The sequence below is a fragment of the Ranitomeya imitator genome, chromosome 8, assembly GCF_032444005.1.
Source record: "Ranitomeya imitator isolate aRanImi1 chromosome 8, aRanImi1.pri, whole genome shotgun sequence".
Classification (NCBI taxonomy): domain Eukaryota; kingdom Metazoa; phylum Chordata; class Amphibia; order Anura; family Dendrobatidae; genus Ranitomeya; species Ranitomeya imitator.
In genome coordinates, this window is record NC_091289.1 from 40,506,734 (window position 1) to 40,518,990 (window position 12,257).

Consider the following 12,257-nt stretch of genomic DNA (forward strand, 5'->3'; position numbering starts at 1 on the left):
CAGGAATGCTCCCACCCCAGCTCGCTCGTGTCCGGCCCTTGGATCCTTATACAACACTAACACTTTAGATTCCTTCAAGAAATTTGACAAGAAAGCGCTGTTGGATCAGGCTGCTAACGAGGTAAGATGGAGATCTGTGCTGCTCTTCAAGAAAATCAAGTTGTCCCCCGCCATCTGCAAGTCGTGCTCTGTCCTGTGGATAGGAAACAACTTGATATTTTGGGAATGAGCCCAACCTGCTGTAGATGTACAGTACATACCTATCGTCAGCATTTTATGGTGTGCACGCAATGACACGCGTCCCACAGGAGGGCCGACTAAATCATTGGTAAATGTCCTTTTTGTTCCTATAAGACACTGATCAGATACATTTCTAGTGCTATTTATCAAGCTGTTTAGTCACTTTGCAGTTTCCTGACCCCAATACAAGCAATTAGCTTCAGATGATTTTACTATACACTAGTGGCCAAAATTGAGGATACACTTCAAATTTTTGTTATTTATTTTTTACAGTTTTTAGCATGCAATCATACAAAGTAGTCTAAGGTAGATTAGAACACCTCTACATAGAAACAAGGTTACCATAATACAAAATATCTCATTACTTCTATGAGAACAGCGGAATGGCCGAATCCGAATATCTCCTCCTAATATGTTAATTTCCTGCTATCCCCATGTGTTCTTTCTTTAGTAGCGTGTAGGGTATCCTTTAGCATCGATAGCCGCTTTGCATCTCCTTGGCGTTGATTCATCAAGACTTCTCAGGTTCTCTGTGGTTATACCATGGTGCCAGGAGCTGATAACCACTGCAGTCAATGCCTGTTTGTTGCTCGGTCGCTTACTAGAAACCAATCGCTTTAACCTTGACCACAGATTTTCGATGGGGTTCAGATCAGGACTGTTTCCTGGCCAGGAAAGCCCAGAAATTTATTTGCTTTCAAACCATTTTAGACATTGCCTTGCAGTGTGACGCGGTGCTCCATCCTGTTGAAAAATCATTTCTTTCTGTTCCTTGCCAAGGTCATGAATTGATGGGATGAGCTTGGGTTCAGGAACATCATGAATATATTTCGAAGCATTTACAGTTCCCTCAAGGACCTGTATTCGCCCCATTCCATGCCAGGACATACAGCCCCATGTAATAACACTCTCGAGATGTTTCATTGTAGCAGTCATACACTCTCCTGTGTGCATGTCGGCCGTGCGCTCTGACCTCACTGTGTGCGTGTCGGCCCGGCGCTCTGACCTCACTGTGTGCGTGTCGGCCCGGCGCTCTGACCTCACTGTGTGCGTGTCGGCCCGGCGCTCTGACCTCACTGTGTGCGTGTCGGCCCGGCGCTCTGACCTCACTGTGTGCGTGTCGGCCCTGCGTTCTGACCTCACTGTGTGCGTGTCGGCCCTGCGCTCTGACCTCACTGTGTGCGTGCCGGCCCTGCGCTCTGACCTCACTGTGTGCGTGCCGGCCCTGCGCTCTGACCTCACTGTGTGCGTGCCGGCCCTGGGCTCTGACATCACTGTGGGCGTGCCGGCCCTGGGCTCTGACATCACTGTGTGCGTGCCGGCCCTGGGCTCTGACCTCACTGTGTGCGTGTCGGCCCGGCGCTCTGACCTCACTGTGTGCGTGTCGGCCCGGCGCTCTGACCTCACTGTGTGCGTGTCGGCCCGGCGCTCTGACCTCACTGTGTGCATGTCGGCCGTGCGCTCTGACCTCACTGTGTGCGTGTCGGCCCGGCGCTCTGACCTCACTGTGTGCGTGTCGGCCCGGCGCTCTGACCTCACTGTGTGCGTGTCGGCCCGGCGCTCTGACCTCACTGTGTGCGTGTCGGCCCTGCGTTCTGACCTCACTGTGTGCGTGTCGGCCCTGCGCTCTGACCTCACTGTGTGCGTGCCGGCCCTGCGCTCTGACCTCACTGTGTGCGTGCCGGCCCTGCGCTCTGACCTCACTGTGTGCGTGCCGGCCCTGGGCTCTGACATCACTGTGGGCGTGCCGGCCCTGGGCTCTGACATCACTGTGTGCGTGCCGGCCCTGGGCTCTGACCTCACTGTGTGCGTGTCGGCCCGGCGCTCTGACCTCACTGTGTGCGTGTCGGCCCGGCGCTCTGACCTCACTGTGTGCGTGTCGGCCCGGCGCTCTGACCTCACTGTGTGCGTGTCGGCCGTGCGCTCTGACCTCACTGTGTGCGTGTCGGCCCGGCGCTCTGACCTCACTGTGTGCGTGTCGGCCCGGCGCTCTGACCTCACTGTGTGCGTGTCGGCCCGGCGCTCTGACCTCACTGTGTGCGTGTCGGCCCTGCGTTCTGACCTCACTGTGTGCGTGTCGGCCCTGCGCTCTGACCTCACTGTGTGCGTGCCGGCCCTGCGCTCTGACCTCACTGTGTGCGTGCCGGCCCTGCGCTCTGACCTCACTGTGTGCGTGCCGGCCCTGGGCTCTGACATCACTGTGGGCGTGCCGGCCCTGGGCTCTGACATCACTGTGTGCGTGCCGGCCCTGGGCTCTGACCTCACTGTGTGCGTGTCGGCCCGGCGCTCTGACCTCACTGTGTGCGTGTCGGCCCGGCGCTCTGACCTCACTGTGTGCGTGTCGGCCCTGCGTTCTGACCTCACTGTGTGCGTGTCGGCCCTGCGTTCTGACCTCACTGTGTGCGTGCCGGCCCTGCGCTCTGACCTCACTGTGTGCGTGCCGGCCCTGCGCTCTGACCTCACTGTGTGCGTGCCGGCCCTGGGCTCTGACATCACTGTGGGCGTGCCGGCCCTGGGCTCTGACATCACTGTGTGCGTGCCGGCCCTGGGCTCTGACCTCACTGTGTGCGTGCCGGCCCTGCGCTCTGACCTCACTGTGTGCGTGCCGGCCCTGGGCTCTGACATCACTGTGGGCGTGCCGGCCCTGGGCTCTGACATCACTGTGTGCGTGCCGGCCCTGGGCTCTGACCTCACTGTGTGCGTGTCGGCCCTGCGCTCTGACCTCACTGTGTGCGTACCGGTCCTGGGCTCTGACATCACTATTAGAGTATGTGCCCACGTTCAGGTTTTTTTCCCGTGTTTTTTCGCGATAAAAATGCGATATAACCGCATTAAAAACTGCAGACATATGCATCCTATCATTTAGAATGCATTCTGCAACTTTTGTGCACATGATGCGTTTTTTTCCGCGAAAAAAATGCATCGCGGTAAAAAAAGCAGCATGTTCATTAATTTTGCGTTTTTTTTTTGTGTTTTTCCCGCTATTCTATGCATTTGGAAAAAACGCAAGAAAAAACACATCAAAAACGCATCAAAAACGTGAAAAAAACGCATGCGGATTTCTGGCAGAAATGTCAGGTTTTTGTCTGCCAGAAATCCTGACGTGTGCACATACCCTTAGCGTTTTAGAGCTGTCATTGTATGAGATGTAGCCCGGTAGCTCCTCCACTGCATAGGAGGATGCTGTTATTATACGTTCTTTGAGAAGTTTGGGGGGGGGGGGAGAGTGCTGTAATATTTTTTGCCTTAGAATATTCATGGCTGTAACTTTAGCACATGGTTTCCCATGTCATTTGGCAAAACATAATCCTAACTCTCCTACGTAGGTGTTCATATCCCATAGATGAACTGTCTGACCATCTTGCATCTATGGAGCTCTAGACGAGGTCCCGACCATAGACGATGGGGTTGAGGACCTAGAAGGATTGGGCGTGGTGGGTTTTAACATGTCCAATCTTTTCTTTCCGAAGAAGATTAGCTCCTGCCAGAAGAGGATTGTATATGGGATCTTGGGTGGAATGGATGTCGCCCAAACTAGGTTTTTGCAGTAAATGGCGGCCACTGCAGCTTCGATGGGTCCTGGAGACTGGAGGGATGAAACTTTCTTGGTTTATGCTTAAAAGTCCAATAATGGTTCTTAGATGGATCTACGTGTTCCAGTTTCTCACCATTTTCAAGACCTCAATTAGCTTTTATTTGATGCAGTTTAATTGCCTTCTCCCCTTAAATGTCCTCTGACATAAAGTTGTTCTTGTTCTGCAGATTTGGGAAGCGATCAAATCCGGTTCAGCGCTAAATAATCCCGTCCTCCTGAACAAATTCCTGCTGCTGACATTTGCAGTAAGTCCTGTGCCTTTCCTTTAGAGGAATCCTTCAATCTGTGTAATGTTCTTTTGTTTTAACGTTGAATGTCTTGAATTACATGCAAATTTCTCATTGTGTTCCAGGACGCTATTTCATGACTGCAGACAAAATGTGTTTAACGTTTTAATGACCAAGCTTCTGTGTCTTTAATTGATGCTGTCATCAGCAAATATCATACACACTTCTCACAAAAACATAGGGATATTTGGCTTTCAGGTGAAATTTTAGGATGATCCTAAAATGCGCTCTAACCTCAGGCTAACTTACTGTGACCAATAAATTTCGGGGTTCAATTAGAATTGGTATTATACAGTCCTCCTCATCGTGCTGCTCACATTTTGACATCATGAGACCTAGACGACGCCTATCAACTGACCGGCAGGACCTCGCCATTGTGAGGCCTCAAGCAGGATGTTCTCAGATGGGAATGGCCACTCAGATTAGAGTATGTCATCAGCGGGTCGCAACAGAGATAGAGACTGGAAGAGTCACAGTAAGGCAGAGAAGTGGACGTCCTTGGGCCACATCCCACACTGATGACCTCTTCATTGTGAACGCTGCCCTACGGAATCAGATGATGATTGCCACACGACTCCAGACACATTTAAGGGAGGCGAGAGGCAGCCAAGTGTCACGTCAGATCATTCAAAACCGTTTACATCCACGTGGTCTGTGTGCCAGACAACCTGCAAGGGTATCTGACCTCGCCACAAGGCACAGAAGTCAGTCATGTATGGGCCAGGGAGCATCTACGACAGAGAGATAAGTGGGCCTCCGTGCTGTTCACTGCTGAAAGTCGATTTACACTGAGCAGAAATGATTTGTTGTAGACATCAAGGGCTATGCATGAGCCACTGTGGTCACCAGACGAGCCTTTGTTGGTGGTGTAGTCAATACAGGACTACGCTACACTTTACGAATCGTATTGTGACAAGCCCCTACAACTGAATAACATCCAGCCATTGTGTCTCTGCACGAACAACACTGGCCTAATTTCATCTTCATGGACGACAATCCTCCAGCTCACGGAGGTCACATCATTAGGGAACGGCTGCTGGAGACGGGGGGGGACCACAAATTGAGCGGTCTGCATTTTTTCCAGACCTGAATCCCATAGAAAACCTCCAAGATCAGCTAAGTTAATGTGTAGAGGCTTGCAACTCTGTACCCCAGAACTTCAATGACCTGAGGGCCGTCCATCAAGAAGAGTGGGCTGTGTTATATACTATGTGGGCTGTGCTATATATTACGTGGGCTGTGTTAAATACTGCGTTGCTGTTATATTCTACGTGGGCTGTGTTGTATACTGCGTGGACTGTGTTATATACTGCGTGGGCTGTATTATATACTGCGTGTCTGCTATATACCTACATACATACATACATACATACATACATATTCTAGAATACCCGATGAATCGAATATCAATGAATGTTAGAATCGGGCCACCATCTAAAAAAAAAAGAAAAAAAAAAAAAAAAAAAAAATATATATATATATATATATATATATATATATATATATATATATATATATATATATATATATATATATATATATATATATATATATATATATATATATATATATATATATATATATATACATATACACGCTAGATGGTGGCCCGATTCCAACGCATCGGGTATTCTAGAATATGCATGTCCACGTAATATATTGCGCAGCGACATAGTATATTGCCCAGCCACGTAGTATATCGCCCAGCACAGAGCCATGTAGTATAGAGACTTAAAAAAAAATAAACATATACTCACCTTCCGAAGGCCCGTTGAAGTCCTGCTATACTCACCATCCGCCGCCTTTCACTCTCCTCGCGACGCTCCCGGGACCGCTCCATTGCAAGCGGCAGCTTCCGGTGGTCCCAGGGCTGGTGTGAGCAGGACCTATGATGACGTCGCGGTCACCTGACCGTGACGTCACGGCAGGTCCTTGTCGCACACCAGCCCTGGGACCGGAAGCTGCCGCTTGCAATGGAGCGGTCCCGGGAGCGTCGTGAGGAGCGGGAAAGGCAGCGGAGAGTGAGTATAGCAGGTTTTTTGTTTTTTTTATTATTTTTAACATGACATATTTTTACTATTGATGCTGCATAGGTAGCATCAATAGTAAATAGTTGGGGACACACAGGGTTAATAGCAGCGGTAACGGAATGCGTTACACCGCAGGCCGTTACCGCTGCCATTAACCCTGTGTGAGCGGTGAGTGGAGGGGATTACGGAGCGGGCGCCGGGCAGTGAGTGCAGGGGAGTAGGGGAGGGACTAATCAGACTGTGCCCATCGCTGATTGGTGGCAGCAGCCATGACAGGCAGCTGCCGAGACCAATCGTTACCGCCGGCATTAACCCTGTGTTAGCGGTGACCGGAGGGGAGTATGCGGGCGCCGGGCACTGACTGCGGGGAGTACGGAGCGGCCATTTTCTTCCGGACTGTGCCCGTCGCTGATTGGTCGTGGCTGTTTTGCGGTGACCAATCAGCGACTTGGATTTCCATGATAGACAGAGGCCGCGACCAATGAATATCCGTGACAGACAGAAGGACAGACGGAAGTGACTATATATATATATATATATATATATATATATATATATATATATATATATATATATATATATATATAATTTAATGAAAAAACTTTTTTCCTTTTATTTTTTGTAACTCGGTGAGAAGTTAGTCCTGGGCCTGCCTTGCTCTCATTCATCTGGTTCTTCTTTGTGCCCCAGAACAGAGATCTGTAGTGTATAATTGAATGATCTGCCATACAAAGAATACGTCTTTTTAATTGTATGCTGATCGCAGAGCGCTCCTAATATATTCCACCTGTTATTTTCGAGATTAAATCGTGACATTTTTAATATGCTCAACGTGAAAGTTCCCCGGAGCGTTGGCTGTTGTGTTCCATAAAGGTTATTCCCTGACAAATCGCTTCATAACCGCTCTGATATTAATCTCCTGAGCATCTTTTTTTTTTTTCGCTTTTCCCCTCTCGTCACCTTTGACAGTTCATATCGATTTGCCGCATGAAAATGTGGGTCAACAAAAGACTTTTAATAAACTATTGTGGTATCTGGGGTCTCAGACCGGTGACTCAGAGTGGGCCTCAGTATGAACCTGCATATAGAAAAGGTTCCCAAATGCCTCGTGCCGATATTTTTAGCAGTTGTTATGCCGTATGAATATATTATTGCATCTTATGGTATTAAATAATGCACACTTATCTTATGAGAAGTAAAAACGTCCATCCTGGTAGTTATAGGGACTCACAAAATGACTGTTCCCACCAAGCACAGGCACTTGGTGCACCATGTTGTGGCCAAACCCTTCCCACCAACTTGCTTTCCCCTCTATCTCCACCCTCACCTCGTCTTTGATTGACAGCTGAGGCTTCATACAGCCAGAGATGGATGGAGAACAGGTAGGTGCACTGAACTGTGTGGCCACGTCATGATGCACCAAGTTTCTGCACTAGGTTTGAACAGTCATACTGTCCCTGTAATAGAGTCTGGAAGCACAAAGTGACTGTCCAAACCAAGTCCAGGCGCTCGCCACAGCGTTTGCATGGCCAAATATTTGAGTGCACCTTCCCACCTACTAGTCTTCTATCTATCTCCCCCCCCCTTTTCTGGCTCTGTAAGGCCAGAGCTATCAGTCAAAGAAGAGGGAGGTGGCGGCAGAGAAGAAACAAGCAAGTAGAAGGGTTCACTTAAATGTTTTGGTCCCGCCATGAAGCACGGTGCGCACATGCTTGGTTTGAAAAGTTATCTTGTGCTGATATAAATCTCTTTTGAAAGGAGTTGGTACAGAATGACTGTTCAAACTAAGCACAGTGATTCAGTGCAACTTTGGCATTGCCAGTGCATCTTCTCACCTGCTTGTTTTTCCATCTATTTCTGCCCTACTCGTCCTTTATTAACAGCTCCGACTTTGCCGCAGCCAGAGAAGATGTGAAACAATTAGTGGGAAGTGATCGGCCACTGCAATGGGCGCAAATGTGCACCTGTGCTTGGTTTGAACATTCATTTTGTGCTGACAAACTCCAATTTGATTTTTTTTAATAAACTTGTTTCCTCACCACCTGACAATTAAAGAATTCTTGATAACCTTCAGCCCTCTTTTCTAGCTAGGCATCAGCCTTGACGGTGAAGGAGATTGGCTTAGGTATTGAATTGAGCAGTCGGTCAGCCCCCTTCACGCCCCACACAGCACTGATCATAGGGCAACACTGGAAAATTCTGTACAGTCAGGCACAAACCAAAAAGGGATCTGTTGGGATCTGGAACTTCTAGCTGAAGATCGGGATATCTTTAAGATGTATATTAAAGCACATTCACTTATATTTTTTATTTATTACACTTTTGTCTTTTGTTTTTTTTGCAATAGACAACACTTGCTTGTTTAAGGAAGCACTCCTCTTCCCATCAGAGTTGCTGTCCTCTTAATATATTGCAGTCAGAATATTATACAGCACTGTGTATTTACTATTTCTCATTTTGCCTTTCTACCCAGATAATTCTTCTCTTTTTCTCTGCTCCATGTAGAAACAGGAAGTCTCTTGTCCCTGCATTTATCATTCCCCACTTCAACTCCTGACCCAGCTGTTTCCTCCTTCCCCCACCATCGACTTTTGCAGTGACTCATGACTCTTGCAGGGAAAATTGACCTCCTGTTTCTACATAGGCTTAGAAGGATTCAGCTAGTCGGTTTTTAATCACGTGATGTCATAGACCTAATGGAAAACAGGAGAATTATCTGGGTAGAAAGGCAAAATGAGCAATTGTAAGTACACAGTGCTGTATAATATGATGACTGCAATATATTAAGAGGATACAAATTTTGATGGGAGGAGGAGGGCTTCTTTAATTTAGAATACGATTACAGCCTCATCAGTGTGGACCTTGCCAAATGAAATCCTATTTTGACATTTTCTTGTATTTCGATTTTGTTTTGTTGCAGGATTTAAAGAAGTATCATTTCTATTACTGGTTTTGTTTTCCTGCATTGTGCCTTTCCGATGGAATAGAACTGATTACTCCACCAGTGTCTATTGGTGAAAAGTTCTCCAAAACTCAGGTAAAGTCCAGGTGTGTACATGGGTAGCGATAAATTTAAAGGGGTTGTCCAGCCTTATTATATTGATGACTTATGCTAAGGATACATTTTTAAAAAAGGATAAGACTTTGCAGAAAATATCTAGTGTTCATAAAAAGATAACTTTTTTTTGTAAACCTGATCGTGAGATCCGTCACGTGCCATAGCAAGTTCTCAGCCGCTTCTGCCTTTTTGATGGTTCTGTGTTTCGGACGGACATTGCCAGATGTTTGGTGTGAAGAAATTAGAAAGAAAATTTACATTAACTCTAGATTATCAAAGTCATCAAATGAATGGCAAAAGCATTGCAAAGTCATTCCTTGTCATGAAAATTACCTTACTCACATGAATGATTTTCACTGATTTCAGTCTTGCCACAAAATAATCTGCTTACATTCTTTCAGTGACCTGATCATGGGAAAGTGTTAACGAGGACAAGGCAGATGATATCACTCTGTCATGCTGATTGAATTATAAGAGCCAACTTGTTGCTTTAAAAGGGGGCTGGCGATAGAAATTGTCTTCTGTTTATAGCATGGTTACCTGCAAGGAAACACTTGCAGCCATCATTGCTTTGGGTTGAGAGGGCTTTACAGGCAAGGACATTGCTGCTTGTAAGAATGACCCTAAATCAACCATTTATTGGATCATCAAGAACTTCAAAGAGCGGATAATTCGCTCTGAAGAACCTTTCAGGCCACCAAGGAACACCAGCAGGAGCCAAGACCATCTCCTAAGGAGGATTCAGCTTTGGGATAATGAAGTGGCTCAGTGAACAAAACATTGACATTTTGGATCCATGGCCAGGAAACTTCCCAGATATCCCATTTGAGAAACTATGGACGAACAAAAATACAGGAATTGTGAAACACTTGTATTAGAGACAAGAAATTGTGACGGCTGTACGGTTGTGTGAATTACTCCTGATTGTGATGAATGTATTTATATTTCTACTTAAAATATTTTTATTTTTTTCTGGGGGTCGGGTAGAAGGAGGAAGTATCCTGTTATAATACCAGTGATTTTGTTCTCTTCCTATAGGTGCTAGAATTTCAGAAATCCTATGATGATTTTTGCCAAGGTGAAGGAGGTTCTCCGCAACCTTATTTCCTAATCAGTTCCACAGGGGAATCTTTTTCAATGTCTCCTTTGTCTAAATTCACAGAAATATGTACAGATAAGGACAAGGTGAGTAAGCCGTCAGATGAATTAGTACTCACTACACAGGGCTGTAGCTCAGTAATGGTTATAGGCACTACTAGTAAAATATACCGCTAACCCTATGATTCAGACTCTTGCTGCCTGTGTCCTGTAGTACCGAAGCACATGTTGCCCAGTATACCTGCTGGATGGCAATCTCTGCTCCATTATTATAGAAAGCGGGCACAATTGTACAAATTGTTAATTTACATATCCTACTTAATAATTTTCCACCCCCTTTAAAGTGCATCAAAGAGGTTGTTAAAGGTAAGCTATAATCCAAAAACCACATGTTTTCATTATCTATCTATCTATCTATCTATCTATCTATCTATCTATCTATCTATCTATCTATCTATCTATCTATCTATATCCCTTCACGACATATGACTTATATTTATATCATATTTCTTGTTCCTGGCTTGCATGTGAGCCCGCATTTTTAGCTGCACATGACTGATTTAAACAAGCCCTCATACGTCTATATTGACTGAAAAATAAAAAGTTATGGCTCTTGGAAGAAGAGGATGAAAAAAAAAAAAAAAAAAACGGAAAATGGACCTGGGAGTGAAAGGGTTAACTTCCCGTTGTTTCAGAAAACTCACGCATACATTGGCCATAATGAACAGACTGACCCTTTCTTTCGTATTGAATCATTCTATTGAGCATGTGAAAAGGTCATTGTGAAGGCAAAGGAAAAAAAACTGACAGTACTTCCTTTTCCGGACCCTGCAGTCGTGTGATCACTGGGTGTAGTGAGGGAACAGGAGCTGCTGGGTTCTGTGAGACCCAGTCAGCTCTGCCATAAAGCTCGGAGCAGGGGTGTGACTATAACAAGTGCAGGGGGTGCAATCGCACCTGGGCCCTAGAGACTACGGGGGCCCCAAAGACACCTTTTGCCCCATAGGATAAGACTTACTATTAAAGACCTGTGATAGTTGGAGATCTCATTGGAGATTTTACATTGGGGCCCACAAGCTTCATGTTACGCCACTGGTTCGGAGTAGTGATGAGCGAGTGTACTCGTTGCTCGGGTTTTCCCGAGCACGCTCGGGTGGTCTCCGAGTATTTGTTAGTGCTTGGAGATATAGTTTTCATCGCCTCAGTTGCATGATTTACGACTTCCAGATACGCTGAATACATGTGAGGATTGCCTGTTTGTTAGGGAATTCCCACATGTATTCAGCTTATCTGGAAGCCGTAAATCATGCAACTGAGGGAATGAAAACGATATCTCCGAGCAGTTACAAATACTCGGAGGTCAACCCTCGGGAAAACCCGAGCAACGAGTACACTCGTCACTAGTTCGGAGGCTAAATTTCCTTTTTAACTGAGACTCTTATACCAGTCACAGTTACAGGGTTAATCAGATAAAAAACAATAAAGTATTTAAATGCTGAAATGCTCCCGAAAGGTCTTTTATGAATTTATGGGTGGGGCACAATGTGTGTAATAAATAAAAAGCAGCAAAAAAAATATAAAACCCGCTGCCAATCTAAATTGCTGTTACTAGACCCCCCTTGTTAGGGAGAAAAAAAATCTGACCGAGGTAGAATAATGATTGTTCCAGAAAGGGGAACACATTTTAAAATGTATTTTAGATAAATGAAAATATTTTTTAAAAGTTAGAAAATTTGAAAAAAGATTCATAAATTTCCCGCAAAATTCACCAAATATTGGCAACAAAATCTGAATAATAAGAGTATAAAAATAACATTAGGCCCCACTTATCACGTAAAGAAGATGCAAAAATTATTTGAATATCCAAACGAGAAAAGAAAAATAGCTTTAGGGTATGTGCACACGATGCGGATTTGCTGCGGATCTGCCGCGGATTTTGCCGCGCTGAA

At 45.9% G+C, this 12,257-nt stretch overlaps 1 protein-coding gene across 3 annotated transcripts in view; it reads left to right on the forward strand.

Moving 5' to 3' along the window:
• The window catches only part of ATG7 (autophagy related 7), a 203,711-nt gene that overhangs the window by 14,286 nt on the left and 177,168 nt on the right, over positions 1–12,257 (forward strand). For all 3 annotated transcript variants that reach the window (XM_069736767.1, XM_069736769.1, XM_069736768.1), the window contains exons 4-7: positions 4–121; positions 4,003–4,080; positions 9,073–9,189; positions 10,249–10,395. In XM_069736767.1, the coding sequence (XP_069592868.1) occupies positions 4–121; positions 4,003–4,080; positions 9,073–9,189; positions 10,249–10,395 (460 nt within the window). The remainder of the gene's footprint in view (positions 1–3; positions 122–4,002; positions 4,081–9,072; positions 9,190–10,248; positions 10,396–12,257) is intronic.